This window comes from Micromys minutus, assembly GCF_963924665.1.
Source record: "Micromys minutus genome assembly, chromosome: 3".
NCBI lineage: Eukaryota > Metazoa > Chordata > Mammalia > Rodentia > Muridae > Micromys > Micromys minutus.
Window position 1 is genome coordinate 68,772,843 of NC_137972.1, and position 19,230 is coordinate 68,792,072.

The 19,230-nt window shown below is 36.1% G+C and overlaps 1 protein-coding gene across 6 annotated transcripts in view; it reads right to left on the minus strand.

Moving 5' to 3' along the window:
* The window catches only part of MEF2A (myocyte enhancer factor 2A), a 117,828-nt gene that overhangs the window by 32,083 nt on the left and 66,515 nt on the right, over nucleotides 1-19,230 (minus strand). For 3 of the 6 annotated variants that reach the window (XM_080914113.1, XM_080914115.1, XM_080914112.1), the window contains one exon: nucleotides 1,513-1,650. In XM_080914113.1, the coding sequence (XP_080770239.1) occupies nucleotides 1,513-1,650 (138 nt within the window). Of the gene's footprint in view, nucleotides 1-1,512; nucleotides 1,651-1,714; nucleotides 1,847-19,230 lie in introns of all 6 variants that reach the window. The other 3 variants (XM_080914116.1, XM_080914114.1, XM_080914117.1) reach the window with 2 other exon arrangements.

Below are 19,230 nucleotides of genomic sequence, written 5' to 3' on the forward strand. Positions count from 1 at the left end.
TTAATATTACATTTCTATTGGGAGAACCCAAATATAACCAAAGGGGGAAAGTACAGGTATATTATTAAGTTACTACACCAAATTTGGGATATTATAAATAAGACCAGTATGATTTGATTGATAGATATTTTTAAAGTAGAAAAGTCAAGTAATTATATACAGAACACAAGGTAATTTGCATGTAATGAAATATACAAAGACGCCTACAAAAGATTAACTATTGCCAAGCTAGAATAGAGAGCACTGGTATCTTTGAAACTGTAGAAAGATTAAGTTATACACATTATAAAGCTATCTTTCCTTATCAAAATATTTCATGTTTTCTCTGAATGGTCATTTCCTAGTTTCCTCTGGCATTTCCTCCACAGACCAATTTCAATATAGTTGTTGACCATGACAAACAGCAGGATCCTTCATAATTTAAAGTGGTAGAGGGAAAGTAAAAAAAAAAAAAAAAAAAAAACAAACTGCACAAATAAAGCGATTTTATTATTTTTGCAGCTTAAAGTTTAACTGTGACAACAACATCCCTGTGAGGTCACAGCAACTTTATTTGCTACTGTCTGTTTTGCCTAAAGCTATTTTCATGTGATTCTTCCTACAAACGATGTCAAAGACATGACATATGATGCGGATCATCCTTTAGGGCATAGTTGAAGAGATGTTAAACCACAAACAGCAGGACAGCTACACCTATGGACTTAGAGAACAGAGGTACAAGGATGGTCTTAGGTGGCTCTCTACAGAGTCCAGTGAGAAGATCTGAGATGTTTCAGTCCAAGTACAAGCGCTCAGTGAGCTCAAAACTGACTTTTTCAGTGTTAGCTATCTGTACATAATAAAATCACAGTGACTGTTTTGTGACTAGTTTAAAGATACAGGTACTGAACAGTAAATCCAGTCCAGTACTGAGAGTGTAAGAAAAGAGCAGTTACATACTTAGTTGCCTTGCTATTCAAGGCTTTGGGACAATATAAAAAGAGCTCAACAGTCAGTTCAGCTCTGCTAAAATGAAGATAATTATATAAAATAAGTAAAAATGATTTAGAGTTAAAACAAACTCAACTATGTTACATTTGGCATTCTTAAGATCAAGTTTATGTTTATATATGTATGTGTATTAACTTATGGGCAAGACAGAAACACCTAACATATACCTTATATTAAAAATCAAAGAATTTAAAAACTAGAAGCAATCTTAAAAATTATGTGAGCCAACACATTTACTTCCCAGATAAAGGAATTGTAATTCAGGGTATCTAAATAGCCTATAAAGGGCAATTAATGGCAGAACCTTAATTAAAATGTTTTCTCATTTCTACACTTAAGATACTCAACATTTATCACTGCAAGATTTTGGAAAGTTTAAAGTTCTGTAAAACCAAAAGAGTTAATAAACACCATCTTTTCTCTTATACTCATTGTCCTCAATCTTCTGTACAAATGAGGTAGGATGTATGGTCAATTTCTTCATGCACATAATAAAAGCACAAACCATACTTTAGTACTCACTGCGATTTTATGATTCCGCATCATATTATCAAATTCCTCATTAATTTTTTTATATTTTTCTTCTGTATGTGGAGTTAGCACATATGAAGTATCAGGGTCTGGGCTGTCGCACCCTCTGTGTTCCTTCTTGTTCAGAGCCTAAATATGAAGTTAACAAAAAGGATCAACAAATAAAAAGCAAAGGTAAAGTGAAAGTACTTACAGGGCCTCGTTTGAAAATAAAATCACTATCTTCATTTAGTTTGCTGAATCTGTCCTCCGAGAGTGGACTGTGCTCAAAGTAATCGTCAGCATCAGGGCTCTCACAACCATTAAGGCCTTTCTTTCTTAAAGTCTGAAATACAATTGGAAAATTCACACAAAAAGAATACTAACTTTCCATGAGTTTTTTTGTTTGTTTTTGTAAAATGTGTTAAGAGAGCACGGGTCGAATAAACATTATTTAAGAGCCGCTGAATGATACTTAAAAGGTTACAAATATATTACAGTTCTCCAAGTAACATAAGCCTACGATAGGAAAAGAATGAGCTCTCCCATTGCACGTTAAGAAATACAGAGTATTTGCTTGTTTGAACTCTTCCTTTTCAAAGTGCTGAGAGAATAGTAAAATCACTTCATGTTCTGAGTCACAGTAAAGTCAGTCAGAATATAACAAGAATCTATCAAAATGATTTGTTGAGAAATTACAGCATCTTTATGCACAGGCCATGTCTGCTACTTTATCTACAGGCATTTCTTTCTATCAGGATTTCTCTTATTCAATAGGAATTAACCCAGAATCCCAATAATTTACTGCTAATTTGTTCTCTATTATCATTTTCCCACATAATCTTAAAATATAAAACTTGAAACCAATGTTTGTAAACAATGGCTCCTTCCTATGTAAGATAAACATCAACATTCTTAGTGACTTTACGTACTTAGAAAAATCTAGAGTGAAAAGTTACTCAGAATATATCCCCTTCCCATTTGCTAGTTTTTTTTTCCTCTATAGTTCCTTCAATTTGTTTTAATCCAGAGTTGATTTCTTAGATAACTTTGAGTGTCTATCAAGTATTCCCCTGGACCACATTGATATTTTTCTTACTTTGAAGTAAATATATAGTGGATGGTTAGTTTTCTAATTTCTCTTTTTAGGAAAAGTTACCATGAAATAACATCTAAATTTTAAAGGAATAAAAATCTTATGGAATATTAGTTTACCTTCAGAATGCTCAATTCCATTGTTAAAATCCTGATTTACCTCAGTTTAAGGCAGTGCTGTTGACAACAGTTCTGACTGTTGGGTTTCTAACACAACTGAAAGCAGCACTAGAGGTAAATGTTGAGTGTACCAGTAGAACAGAAACACGGATCATCAAAGAGTTGGGCCAGACATGTCACCAGCAAGTGATTTACTTAGATGTGACACCAAGGATCTTAGTACCCTGTAAAACTTAATTTGCTTAACCCTGTTTTTCCTGGAAATGTAAAGTATCCATGGAACATTACAATTTGAGAACCTTTCATAGTTTCTTCAAATGATTTTGAAATTCAGCTCTATCAGTATGACTTGTTTTTACACGGTAGAAATTATAAGCCCCTCCAAATGCTTTTCTCATGAGTTAGGAATTCTATGCATAAGTCTCGAAACTCATTAAAATACAATCATTAAAAATAAGTGTTACAAACACTACACCCCTCCTTCCAGCCCCCCAGCCACTGGTCTTAAGCTCTACAGACTTATATAGTCTTACTATATTACATGTACATTTATGTGTACTTAGCCAAAAAGAATATCCTCACCATCCCTGATAATAAGTTCTACTTTTATCATTTTTGAAGTTGTTATATCAGTAGTGAAAATATTAACACTAAGAATGAAATATACTAAACCCTTAAAATCTACTAGCCCTAATGAAAGAACATTATAATGGGTATCTATATATAAATAGCAAAATGAAATTGATGATTTATTGTAACTTTAAATCTTGGTACTTTCTCCCAGTTTTCATGTATCTTAAAGGGAAAATAATTCATGACTGGGGAAACGAGAACTTACTAAATACCCATTGCTCCCATGAAAAAGTTGGGTTTGGTAATATATGCTTCAGATGTTAGCACTGAGGTAGCAGAGACAGGAGGATGCCTAGGGCTTATAGACTCAGTAAGACTGTCTCAAAAATTAAGCCAGAGAGGTAACTGAGGAAGACACCAATGTTGTTAACTGTTAACACCCCCCATCTTCTCTCTCTCTCTCTCTCTCTCTCTCTCTCTCTCTCTCTCTCTCACACACACACACACACACACACACACACACACACACACACACACGCACCCTATTCAGACTTGCTCTTATGTAGACTGAAGTGTTTATCACTTAGCATTTTACAAATAGCAACATACATTAAATATCTCTTATGGAATTTTTAAGTACACAGAGCAAAACACAACTTTGCTTTAAAATTACATGTAGTTTGGGATTATATTAAGGAAGGTTTAACCCTATTGGTACTTAGGAAGAAGCAAAGTACTGTGGCATCTCTAGCTCTGCAAGCCTTCACTTCAGATGGGTTTCTGGCACAGGGAGGGAATTTAAGAGGTAATGTCAGCTCAGTAGATTAAGCTAATATGGCTATTTGACAGTCAACTCTGTTCCTTGTCACCAAACACGAAGAGTGGTTTTGAGGGCCCAACTACCATAAAAAGACTTTCTCTCTTTATCATTACCAAATAGCATAGCAGTAAGTCTCTCCGCTGCTAACAAGAGGAATGCTGCAATCTACTGACAAGGTCAGGCAAGGCATGAAGAGGCCAGTCAGGTTCAGTTTTCTCACAAGCTTCCAAAGCTCTTGTTAACCATGGAGGAACTTGCTTCCACGCAGAAAAACCATCAAGAACAGTACTTTGTACTCTGTGGCTACTGCTGATGGTTATCACACTCTATCCTTAAGTAAACATAACTTCAGAAAGCCGAGTTCCTGTAAGTGTGCTAGGCCGTTTATCAGTGTCATTCTAGAAAACTCAGAGAGAATGCTCACCTGTGCCAAAACAGAACTCAAATTTCTGGTGTATACTGTTTGAGTGTTCCCATCTTTTCTGAAATAATTAGAATCTAAAATAGACATTACAAACAACTAAAGGGACCACTTGATAAGTAATTATCTGTAGACTTGATGCTATCTACTCGGTATACTGTAAGTATGTTGATGACATTACTGGTATGAAATAATAAAACTAATATACTCGCTCAGTCTATCAGAAGACAGTTTTAAAAGGTAAGTCACGTACCTTTAAAAATAAACTTTTTCTAATTATCAGCAATAATGTTAAATTCAATTGTAATTTTGATGGCTTTTGTCTCTGTGTGTGATTTGGGCCAACTCAGGTACTTTCTGCTCACATACACTTATGTACAAAATATAGGGTTTAAGTAAATGAATTGTCATTAGCTAATATATACTTTTCAACGTTAGCTGTATATGCATAAGTCATAATATTTTTAAAAACAGGAAAAAAAAAAATGAAGTACCATGGAAACCGTTGCTGGAGCGCACTCTTCCATGCTATCTGACTCTATGGGTTTATGATTGGCTTCTGCACTATCTTCCAGTGCTGTAGCAAAATTTGTTGTTTTGTAGAGACAAGCAAGTTCAGTGGACTTTTTTCCCACACCTATGAAGCAAATTCATTTGGTCTTCTTGAACTTTACATATCTGCCTCTTTTGATTAGCCTGATAACCAGGAGTAACACCCCTTTCCTACCCTGTTCCTCCAACATAGCCATTTTGGGCACTTGTTTTCTAGGATTTATATACTAGGTAGCTTGTTTCCAGAGAGAGAAAACAAATTTACAGGTCTTTAATAGGACTTATTTTGAGACATGAAAAGTCAGGAAATACTGAAAGTCTTCAAAAGGCACAACAAAGTACCTCATGCTTTTAATCTGGAAGCAGAGGTAGACAGATGTCTGAGTGCCTAAGGCCAGCCTGCTGTAGATACCAAATTTCAAGCCAGCCATGACTGCATACCGAGACACTGTCTCAAGAAAGGGCAAACAAACAAACATCAAGTTCTGGCTCTTGGTCTGTTTTTCCTCTCACTTACCAAAAAAACAAATAAATAAACAAGCAAACCTTTGAAATTGCCTTTTTCTTTTTTTACCCAACAAAATTTATTAAGAACATTTTCTTAGATTTTTTAACACTGGAAAACATGGTATTTGTCCATATGAAGTCTCCAGTGGTCACTTGATGGTCAGTGTTTTTTTATGGTGGCTCTATTTGGTCTTGGCATGTCTGCAAAAGCATATGTTTTTTAGTTTCAAAGATGTTTTATGATTTATCTATCCTTCTTCCCTTAAGTTATCTTCCCCAGGTAAAAGGTTCTAGGTTATTTCCTTCCTATGATGACTACAGGGTTAATGTGTTCTTTAGTAGTTGTCAGCATGGGTTTGAAGGTGATCAGACGTTTTAGCTATGATACACGTGAACATATTATTCTTACTATTTATTTACTTTTACTGTTTAAGTTTAAACTTGGTTTATCTAAAGACAACAGACCTTCCCCAAGTCTAGAAATTCAGTTGTTACCCCTCACACAGCCCTTACCTCCTACTCACTCCCAGGCTCACTGTCACCTTCTGCACTGTCAGTATCAAGTAGGCTATTGGTTTGTTTTTTTAAACAATCTACCTTTTAGTATTTTTTCTCTTTAACTCTTCATACTGAGTGATAGAAAATCTCTTTGTCCAGTTCAGAATCTCTCTGCAGTTGTGAGAAACCACTCCCCCATGTATACTGAGTTCTTAATTTTGGTTTTTGCATTTCTCAGTGTCTACAAGTTTTTAATGCTTTTCAATTTTTGTCACTTTTATAATTTCCTATTTCTTGCAGCTACTCTCAAGCTTGCTTTCTTCCTCTAAAATAAAGCTCTGTAATCTACATGTAATCTGAGATGGCCAGGAGGCAGTCCCTCTACCTGGCTCTCATGTTTACATATCACATGTCTTACATTCTTGCTTGTTTCAGACAATGTCTCAGACTTCAAGCTGGAGTTATAGGCCTACAGGCTTGCACCACAGTGGTAAAATTTGTCTACACGCATAGTTGTCTTTCTATGGTACTCAATAGTTTTGAAAGTTTATTAGATTTGGACACACACAAAAAAGTGTCACTCTTTAAATGGGATATAAATTTGTTTCTCTGGTGCAGTGGCTTTCTTGGACTTCTTAATTTATACAAATTTAGCTTGAAATCCCATCTAATGCTAGCACTTGGTTTATAAACTCTCAGACTGAAGTTCTTTTTGCTCAGCACTAAAGAACGCTTTACTGTAGTTCATTGGGAATGGGAGAAAGCACAATATATTTCCTAAGGCTCCAGTGTGACATGAAGAGTAATGCATTAGACTCATTAACTGAACAAATTGTAATTGTGGACTTGCATCTACATCTATAGGAGCCTGGTGCTCTGCTTTTCAACTATTGTGTGGAGATGAATATATGGCTTAACTACCTCTTTACCTTTATATTCTTAGGGTCCCCAAGATTTTGGTCTTTTGGATCTCTTTTGAAATCATAAATTTTTATTAATAGTTCATGTGGTGTTTTTGTCTTCAGTAGGAATATTAGTTCAGATAATTGGTGTCTGAAAATACTGAATTTTGGGGGGAAAATGAAGCATTTTCTCAGAAAATCCCAACATTTTTTTTTGGTTTTTTAGTATATGTTTTTTTTCACAGTTAAGATATAAACCAGAATTTTACAGCTCTTAAAAATTTAAAGGCAGACTTTAGCATACAACCCAGGAAATTCCGCTTCTCGTTAGATATCAAGAGAAATGAAAGCACATGCCCATACAAAAACATGGTATTTGAAAACACCAATATAAGTGAAAGAAGTTACAAAAGAGGGTGTATTACTGTATGACTTCATTTAAATGAAAAGTCCAAACAGACAAGTTAATTGGCATAGAAAACAGATTAGCAGATTAACCTTGTGTATAGATATTTTGATAAATAATCCAAATATGCTATGCACTCAATTTTATTAACAGTAAAGGTTATCTGGACAATGATTATAAACACCAGGTAGAATAGAGCACTTCATGTAAATTACTTAAACTTTAGAAATGATGACTATTCTACAACAATGATGTGACTACCAATGCTTTGAATACCCCCCTGGGGCGCCATAGTGCACATTACAACTATCGCTGACTTATATGCTGTTGTCCATTGATAGCACTTTCACACCACACATGGCGGACCCTTTCTAGTCTAACCTGTTCTACTAAATATGTCTACTACTATACAAATACTATACTGCCTGGATTCCTGCTAAACCACCTCCCGAAGGTGGAACATCCGTGTAGAGTAAGATCATCAGCACATCCAATCTCATCTCCACTACCAGAACCAGTACACTTGAAAGGGGAACGGGGGGGGGGGGGGGAGCATGTGTCCAAAATCAGTACAACTAAATACTTTTAGAAAACTTCCAAGAAGTTTGTGTCCTGACTTACTTTGATACTTTAGACTAGTGTTTCACTAGTGACTGGCCAATGTGAGATTACCTAAACTGGACCCGAGTAGATTAAAAATCCATTTTCTCAGCTGTACTAGCTTATTTCTGGGACACAACAGCTACTTGTGACTAACAGTTACACTGGTCTGCCCAGATGACAAACATTTCAGTCATCAAAAATCTGTTAGAGAGACTTGTCTATGAAAATACTATGTGTGTATAAGGCCTGAAGCTGTTTTGTCAACACAAAGCAGAAAGTGGGCAAGTCTAATGTATGGGCAAGGCAGAGCCCTAGCCTGCTTCCGCAAAGTCTAAAGTCTAGCATACAGCTGAAGTTTCTGTTATGGGATAAAGATATTCCTTCCTTTTAAAGAGTAACTTCAGTTATACCTCCTGTTTTTAACTAGAGGCATCCTGACTAATATGGCACTGTTTTAAAATGCTTTTTGATACATTACTTCAGTCAACAGTTAAAACCCATAAAATTTTAACTTTAATATTGTTCTCCCAAGCACTAAACAATGAGCTAAATGAGCACTCAGTGACTGTATTATCAAAATGTTAACCAGAACAAAAAATACAAAATTTTACTTTAAATTTCTAGCAAATGAAATATCAAATACAGTTGAAAAGCCTAAATTAAAACACTGTCACTAAGTGCCTACTCACAGAAAGCATTATATTTTACTATCTTACCAATGTTTTTATATATCACCTATATACACATGTAGCAAATACTAACATAACATTTAATTATCTATTATACAATAATTCTGCACAAATACTAATGACATAAAAAATCTGACTTTTTAAAAAAGTACAAACACTAGCTGTTACTCTTGTTTCTTTTGCACATTTTTATAAACAGTTTATACACATTTTTAAGATTTTCAAGGTAGAGTCTGGAAATAGAAATTAAGCCCAGAAAAATGTGAAAAAAAAATTCTGCAAAAAAAAAAAGCATTGCAAAAAATATTTTCTACTGAATTACAAAAGGTAAACTTTAACAAAGCATAATTAACCTTTATTTTATTCAAGAAGGCTTACACACTCAGTGTACTTGCTATGTTTTACAAATTGCTAGCCTTTAAAAATAATACAAAGGGTTTACTGTCTGATATTTTATTGTACAATAATTAAAGCAAGAACTACAAGAATTTTTTTTTGGCTGAGTAAACAGACTTCCTGTTCAATCTCTTCACTACTGAGCAGATTCTTCACAGAATGCCCACAGAATACACAATATTAATGTTCTTAGTAACTGAGTTAGCCAAACAAACAAAATCTCTAAAAACTCTAAGTTATGCACCCAAATGTATACTTATCCAAGTGTAATGTGTCCAAACATTATACTATCATTTGGAATTTTTCTAATTTTCTAAGACCTGATCTACACACAAAAAAAGATACTTTCCTTCCTATGTAATTTAGGAACAAAATAACATTTCAGACCTGAGCCACAATATAATTTAAAATATGAAAACTGTATCATTTTCAGTGTTGTTTCAAGTCAGATATTTGAAGGACTAGGTTTCAAAAACTGTATATCTGCACTTGCCAATGATATGTAAAAGAACTGTAATACCATTTTACAGATCTCTCATTTTATAGGCACAAAGGCATATCCCACCTGTGGTCCATGAGCTACATATACACATAGCCCAAAACAAAATCTTAATCTTACTTTTAAAATGAGTTTTTCCCCCTTGCAATTTGAGACGTGGATTTTCTAATATAAAATGGTTCTCAAGCATGTATTTTATAGATGTCATTTCTGCAACAACAAAAGATTAGACACACCTACCACTGAGCTCAAATGATATTCTAATCTAGGAGTATAATATGTAAACCTTGATAAATAATATTTGGTGGAAAACATCAGTCTAGAGGCCTTGAACCCTCAATGAAGACTACCTAACAAAACAAAAATAACTCAGTTTTAAAACAGTAAAACAGGCAACACTACCATGTTAGGGTGAAGGTAGCGATATGTCCAATTAATACTATAGTCCCACTCTCTTAACAACACCTGTGCCATGTAGTATGATAAAGACCAGTGCAATAGTTGAAAATGTAGAATGCTACATACAGTCTTTTTACCTTTTCTATCTTTTTCTGCACCCCCACCCCTTTTAAAGTAATCTTGCAATTCCAACACAATTTATCACTTGAGAAGTCCACAATCTGAAACCCAAGCAGCTATTCTATTACTCTCTCAGTGGCTAGCCAAACCTCCACAGTAAAGACAAAGCCTTATACAAGTCATGAGGATCTGGTTTGCATCTCAGGTCTTGGTTACTTCCCTCTTAATACCACACTGCAGCTATACTTAGCTCATATAAACTTAAAATAAAGTGGCAATTAGATTTTCCTAATTTCCACTTAAGCTGCCTCTTGACCTAGAATGTTTTTTCTTTTCTTTTTTCTTTTCTTTTCAGTTTAACCCCATTTCCTTCTCTGGGCATATTCTGCAAAGGATTGGTGAGGAGGTCACCTCTATTGCAAGTACTCCTCTGACCTTTCTCCCAAGCCTCCTCATCTCCTCCTCTAATCTTAACAAAGATTTCACAAACACACTGTAGACCTTCCAGAGAAGAAATAAAGAACATTTTTACTTGATTGAAACTTAAAATATTCATTCTTTGATACCCGTAAACATAAAAAAAACACACAGATATTAATCAGCAGTCCCAAAAAGTATCTTATAGAAATGTGAGTTCTACTGTAGTGATTTTGATGGTTTGAATATGTTTGGTCCAGGGAGTGGCACTATTAGGAGATATGGCCTTGTTGGAGTAGGTGTATGACAGGGCATGGGCCTGTCCTAGTTGCCTGGATGTCAGTCTTCTGTTTGCCTTTGGAACAAGACGCTGAACTCTCAAATCCTCTGGCCCCACATCTGCCTGGATGCTGCCACGCTCCTACCTTGATGATAATGGACTTAACCTCTGAACCTGTAAGCCAGCCCCAATTAAATGTTATTCTCATAAGAGTTGCCTTGGTCATGGTGTCTGTTCATAGCAGTAAAACCCTAACTAAGACAGTGATATTTCGGTTTTCTTCCAGTGCACTCTCATTTCTGTTTCAACATTAATGCCTCATGGCATTAATAATAATAATAATAATCAACATTAAATCATGGCATAAATATGATTGCAAGAAAGACTGCATTTAGAGATGTGCAGTTCCTTATAAAAAGCACACAAGTAAAAACCAACAGCTGTATAATGAACAATATTATCAAACAGGTATCAAAACAAGAACAGAAAACTTGAAATAGCAAGAGCTATGGTGACTGCTCTGTGAGAGGATGGTGCAAGGACATGTGGAGGAGGCCTCAGGACTGAGTGCCTCACCCTGTGAGTCATCACCCTGCTGCTCCCAGCTCTGGAAGAAATAAAAGAGCAGGGCAGGGGCTGGAGGTGGAGAGAAGCTTTGTCTTGTCTTCAGATGCCTCATTATTTTCTCCTTCGCCTGCTGCTCCAACTGGAGCACTGTAAAATATTAGGCAAGCCTCTTAAATACTCCCTGTCTGTTCCATTTCTCACTGTAATATGGGATGGTGGAGGTGGAGGTGGATAAGGAGACAATGCTTCCCAAATCTTCTTTGAGGATAGTGGCAGACTGTCAGAAAATACAAATGGAATCTTGTCTTCCATTATTATATGGTCTAGACCAGACGATGCTCAGAAATAGGAGCCACTGGACAATTTTGTTTTTTGCTCAGCTATGGTCACAACTCCAAATTGAGTAAATGAATGTGGGGTAAATAAAAAAATTGGCAATAATAAAAAAGTTTACGAACATGCAATGGCTTCAAATAAATTAAAGTCAAATATAATTTGGACATAGTGACACACTTTTGTAACCCTAGCACTTGGAAGATACACAGGAGGATCAGAGTCATGAGTAGCCTCTGCTACAAAGAGAATTCAAAGCTAGCCTGGATTAAAAATTGCTTCAATAAACACTCAAAACCAAACCAAAGCATAAATTGCGTACTACGCAAATATGGGGAGAGAAGTTCATTCACATTAAAAGGTGGGTGGTTACCCTCAGTTTTGAACTCACACTTTGCACTGGGCATGCCATCACACCATGTAACATCAACATGTAACGTTTCCTGAAAGATTTCTGCTACTTAAAATTGCTGTCCATTGTGAAGCGCAGTATTCTTATTATGCATGTCAAGTTTTCTGCATATGGACACATAACAGTTTATGAAAAAACAATTAAAATTTTCTACTGTCATTAGTTATCATTTATTAAATTGTGTGCGTCTTGGGATGATGATGTGAAAGAATGGTGAAGAACTGCTGCTGGAGCTGTTAATTTACAAGCACAGTATCATGAAGTTTGGCTCGAGACTATGATAGGATTTCTAGCTTCTGAAATTGTAGACTGCCCTGAAGTTGTTTGTATTTTAATGATAATTCCACTTCCCCAAGAAGGGCTGCCTAGTCACGTGACTCCTACTGAATCTTCTCATTTTAATTATTAAAATAAAGAAAAGCCAGTGACTGGGCCGAGCAAGGGAGGTGGAGAGAAGGGAGGTCTAAGAGGTCAGAGGACTAAAGGTCAGAGGACGGAGGGTCGTGGCAACATGGGGCTTCCCAAGGACCAGCTAGACCCAGGTGGGATTGATTGGCATTAAATAGCTATGAACAGTAAGGATTTTATAGGTCTAATATCTCATATACAAAGTTTGTATCTTTGTCTATTTGATGCAATCTTGTTGTGTAGAGGGTTTGTGGATTGAGAGTTGAATATATAAACCTGAATGAAAAACTATCGGGCTGTAGAGTTGTTTGTGGGATTTTGGGGTAGAGAAGCACCCTAGGACAGAGGCGGAGAACAGGTAGTAGAAAATGGCCAGGGAAGGGAGTTAAGCAGACAAGTTGGGCTGTGGTGACGCCTCAGACCGGGCACCAAAGGTATTTGTGGCTCTAAACTAAAATTGGACCTGAAGAGTGAGGCCTCAGGGCTGATAGAGAAATAAACTATTTATATTTTTTAATATTTACTGCAACCATTTTGCACTTCATATTTATGTGAAATGGCATTTTGGCACTGTTTATTATAAAATCAAAATATCAACCAACCCTCCCAAAAATCTCTAGATCCTGCAGTATTACAAATTCAAATTTAATTTTTCATATAATGGCAACTCATACCAATATTTAGTATATTTTAAACTTTGTTTGAAAAGATTTCTTAAAGTTATGGCCTGTGCTTGCCCAGTATCTGAAATTAACTTAGGGTATACTTTCAGGGATAAAATGTTTGAAAAAGCTAAAAATCTGTCAAAAAAGTGTGGTTACTTCAGACTGTTGGGTTTACAACTCCACTTAGAACAAGTAAACCAAGTTTCTTAACCTCATCTTCAAAATTTTTCTTTTAGGTCTGGTCGGGAAACAAAACAGGTTCTAGATTCTAAAAGAGTTCTCTGGTGATTTAATATTGATAAATCAGGTTATCACATTTTGAGAACCATGTATTCCTGGCACTTTTATTATCATCTTTTTTATTCTTAAAGATTTCTATTATTATTTATTCATGTGTCAAATTCCTAGAACCAGAGCTACAGATAGCTGTGAGCCCCCATGTGAATCCAGAAAATCAAACCCAGGTCTTCGAAAAGGGCAGCTTTAACTGCTGAGCTGTCTCTAACCCATTTTTACTTCCTAGTTGACAGGTACATTTATAGTAATTCTCTATTTTCTTCCTTTTTGTATTAGTTTCAGTTTGCTTTGTATTTTGAATATAGAAAAAGTTAAGACATTTAAAATGGGACATTTCATGGCTGAGGAGAGGGTCTGGGTACACTGCTTGCTGTGCAAATATAGGGATAGGATCTCCAGCAATTGCATAAAAGGTGGGTTGGTTATAATCCCAGCCTGTAATCTGTGTGCTGGAGAGAGACAGGGCCTCACATAGCAAGCTGGTTAGCTAGACTAAATGAATTGGTAACTTCCAGGTTGAGTGAGAAACTTTGCCTCAGTAAATAAAACAGACAACAATCAAGGAAGACACCAATGTCAACCTCTGGTTATCCTTGTGCACCCACAAACATGAACACACATGTATGTGTACATATATGCAAAAACAAACATACATTTCAGAATCCAAGTTATCATTGTCTTATTTCATTAATCAGAGTGTATCAGTATCCTCAGTTGTACATTAGGGACAATAAAATAAACTCTAAGATAATACAAATGAAATAATGAATATCAGACCAGGGGGCTGAAACAGTGGCTCAGTGGGTAGAGCCAGCTGTGCAAGCATGAAGAACTGGGTTTGCATCCCCATGACCAATGCAAAACAGCAAGCACAGTGGTACATATCTGTAACTCCAGTGGAGGGGGTGGCAGGAATATGGGGAGATAGGTGCATTCCAGCCACCCTGACCCTATCACTAAATTCCAGCTTCAGTGAAGGGACCTTGTCTCAAAAAGCAGTTGATAATAGTAGAGGTAGTCATCCATATTGACCTCTGGCTCTTCACACATGCTTACTTGTCAACACAATCATGTACACATGCATACACTACATGCACACAGTAAGTGTATCAGATTGTAAATATTTAATAAACGTTGCTCATTACTCTTACTGTGATGATCTTAATTCTCTGATAACCATTACAGAAAGCAATCATAGCTACTAATGCTATACATTACTAATGATATGCATTAAACAAATGTATGGTAAGATGTTTCCGAGCTTCAGTGGATTCAGTAAACTAGGAAGCAAGAGAGCCAGCTCTAAGATCAGTCATGCTGTGTACTCACTACATAGCTATGGACAAGTCACCCCACCTCAGTCCCAATCTCCTAACAACCTGTACATTGGGTGTGATGAGTAAATGAAACACAAATGGGTTTCTTTTTTCTTTTTAAACTGCTATGGGGGTGGAACAACCACTAACCTCTATGTAGAAACAGTATGTAAGACATAAACAGAGAAAATGGCCATGTCCCTCTAATCTGACCCTTAAATGAGCATAGTAATCTCAATTACCATATAAGCTAGGCACTGAACTTCTCTAATAACACATCAGTATTAAAATATCACAAACAGGAATATTTAATACAAGTATTTCTGCAAAAGGGGTAGGGTGAATAAACAATCCCATGTGTTTAAGTAGCAGCTGCTAAAATCCTCACTTCATGCCTGCAACTATAATTACTCTGATGCACAAGTCTGTGTTCCACTTAAGTGATTACAATGAATGAACGCTCATATATATGAATGATGGTGACTAGGTGGGTTGGTTATTTTAATTTCTAGATTCATACATTCTAAGATAGAGCTAATGATTATAGTTACATAGTTAGATTGCAATTTTTATCCTTAAGTTCATTGAAAAGAAACTTGGTATACTGAAGCACTTTTTGTATGACCAGACAAGCCTGCCAAGTAGGGCTTGGGTTATTAGTCAGTAGCAGAATGACTGATAATAATGTGCAATGCCCTGAATTTGATCTCCTGTTACCACACACGGTGTGTGTGTGTGTGTGTGTGTGTATTGATGTCTGTATTGTGTGTTAATATTTGTATTATGTATTAATGTTTGTGAGTATTGACGTTTGTATTGTGTACTGATGCTTGATGACATGAATGTACAATACATATCTGACAACATGCTTTGTGGATTCTCACTAATAAAAAAAAAACAAGAATCAGAACTATCGGGTTCTGAGTACATCCATGTAGGTGAGAGTCTTGTAATACTTCAAAAGAAAAGAGGCTTCCCTTACATCTTGCTCTATGGACCCTTCCATCTGACAGTTCATCTGTATTGCAACATATTTTATAATGAAGTAAAAAAAGGGTTTCCCTGAGTTCTGTGAGCTACTCTAACAAATAACAAATCTATCAAATCCAAAAACGAAGCTCAAGGAATCTTGGTTTGTAGGCACTTTACTATTGCTAAGATCATAGCGTACTATGTACCTGAACATTCAATGAGATCTGAGACTATCTCTGGGAGACAATGTCAAAACTGAGTAAGGAGGATGGTCATGGGCGTCTACTGAAAAACCACTTGCTGTGTAGAGAAACATGATGAATATTTGATTAAAGAAAATGTTTTGTATGTTAAATGTAAGAGCAGACAGGAGTGAAGATACTGTTCCCCAAACCATGCAGTTAGAAGACTATAAGCAATAAAGCTATTACTTTACAAACACTTGTACATGTCCATATTTCCTGTCTTTACTTCAGGAAAATCTGAGTTATAGTTGAGACTTTCACATAATAGGTGTACTATTTATTAACAATAGTGAGCTAAAGAACCAAAAAGTTAAATGCAACTTTTCTATTCAACTATTTTTACAGGTAAAATTGAAAATAGTTTTCAGGTTATTTCCTAATGTTTAAAAGATGTAGTAAAACATAAAATTTTAAGTTTTAAGGATGAGAATGTATATTTGTAAGAAAAAATGACATTTTATTATTTTTATAAGGATGAAGCTGTCAGTAACTCAAGCATTCAATGCATATCTAGTTGCCAATTGTCAGTACAGCAAAATGTTCCTTAGCTGCCATTTGTAACTGGGTTCCTACTCAGGAATAATACATTTTAACATAACAAAATAGGACTTGCATGATTATTATGAACATAGACTTAACAAGACCGTCTAACTTTCTCATCTTTAATATCTGTTACTGTTCACAATTCTTCAGGGACCCTTTCTTTAGTGTCCACAGAAACACAATTCATTAATGTACTGCACATCAATGAGTCATCACCCTTTTTCACTTCAGTGACAGGACAGAAGTATGAAGACCCAGTTCCCGGACTCCTAGGTAGTGGTGATTACCACAGCAGATACAAGTTTACACTATGCTGCACATCACAGACGACAACCATTTAAATATAGAAGTAACATATTTTGAGTATGACTGCATCCACAAAAGGCTATAGTTATATAATAGCTATCTACAATGTTTTCTGTGATCTCTATCTCCTGGATACAACCATGCCTTTGTGTGTCCTTTAAAGGACAGGCTCACATAACAAGAACTGAGTGACCACTGGGTCCCAAATTTTGCCAGAAATTATTCAAATATGTAAAGAAGCAGACTATTCTCCAAGTGAAGTTCATATGATATTAATGGCAATTTTCTTACATATACTATACCACAACTGAGTACCACATCCCAATATCAGAAATAACCATATATTTTTTTCAGAAGAAAATTCATGTGGAGCTAAAATGTGTAGCTCAAGGCCATGTCCCCTCTTGTCTGGATAGAAAGTACTACTAGCATTGGTGAATCATCTTTAGATTTCTGTTTACATAGCCCTTAAGTATATTTGGAAAACCATGAGCCTTTTTATATATTCTTGACATCTATATTTTTCCCCTTGCAAATGAGCAGGAGTGTTAAGAATGATGTCTCACTAGTGACATTCTAAAACCAAACTGTTCATATGGTATTTTTTTAAAAAATATATCTATCTTAGTCAGGTGCTAGCAGAACTCTCTCAGAGGACAGCCATACAAAGCTCCTGTCTTCAAGCATTTCTTGGCATCAGCAAGTGTCAGGGCTTGGTGTCTGCAGATGAAATGGATCCCAAGGTAGGGTGTCTCTGGGTCTCTGAGTGATCTTCTTTCAGTCTCTGCTTTTTTTTTTTTTTTTTTTTTGTCTCTGTGTTTCCTTTAGATAGGAACAATTCTGGGCTAAAAATGTTGATGCAGGCTGGAGAGATGGCTCACTGGTTAAAAGCACTCACTAACTGCTCTTCCAGAGGTCCTGAGTTCAAATCCCAGCAACCACATGGTGGCTCACAACCATCTGTAATGGGATCTGATGCCCTCTTCTTCTGGTGTGTCTGAAGACAGCTACAGTCTACTCATATACATAAAATAAATAAATAAATATTTTTTAAAAATGCATCTATCCAATGGAATTTGAATGTCTTACCTATATGATAATTAAATATTCTTGATGTTGATACAAATAAACTTATCAACAACAGTTTTTAAATAATAAAATAGAAGGCAAAACATTAAAACTCACTTTTGCAAAAAATATATTTTTAAAAAGAAGTATATAAACATTTCAAATAAGATGTGGTTTTTAAATGTAATACTGAATCATCATTTCAGAGAAATTAAGTCATGAAATCTCTTACACAGAAAGAGCCCTAATGACAAGTCCCTAATTAACAAATGCATACATCTCCATTGCTGCTTACTGATCCTCCGCTGCTGGTGTGACGTACAATTGTAACAGAAAAGCCTATGTATTCAGTAGAAAAGATGTTTTGACTTGTGGCATTTTCTGGGGCTATGATATACAGCCCAGCATTAGGCCAAGATGATGGCAGGGGCAGAGCTACAGCTCTCAGGCAGTCTGGCATCATCAGATAAACAACCTAGACTCTGCAACATGCTGTGCTGCTGAGCTATGACATCTGGCCAGTTAGGTGAATTTCCATTTACAATGTTTTCAATTTCTGGATTAGTAGGACATAAGCACATCTTAAGTTAAGGGACATCTGTACTCAACTTCCTTGGGAATAGAAATGTGTATGTACGTATGTATGAATATATGTATGCATGTATATCCCTACTAGCCAGTCACAATGACTTTATGAAATTCTTAGGCAAATGAATGGAACTAGAAAATATCATCCTGAGTGAGGTAACTCAGTCACAAAAGAACACACATGGTATGCACTCACTGATAAGTGGATATTAGCCCCAAAGTTCGGATTACCCAAGATACAATCCACAGACCACATGAAGCTCAAGAAGTTGGAAGACCAAAGAGGGGATGCTTCAGTCCTTTTTAAAAGCAGGAACAAAATATTCACAGGAGGAAATACAGAGACAAAGTTTGAAGCAGAGACTGAAGGAAAGGCTATCCAGAGATTTGGGGATCCATCCCATATACTGTCACCAAACCCAGACAATGTTGTGGACACCAAGAAGTGTATATTGACAGGAACCTGATATAGCTGCTGTCTCCTGAGAAGTTCCGCCAGAGCCTGAGAAATAGAGTCAGATGCTCTCAACCAACCATTGGACTGAGAACAGGGTCCCCAATGGAGGAATTAGAAGAAGGACTGAAGGGGTTTGCAACCCCACAGGAAGAACAACAATATCAACCAACCAGATACCCCAGAGCTTCTAAAGACTAAACTACCAACCAAAGAGCACACGTGGAGGGACCCATGGCTCCAGCAGCATATGTAGCAG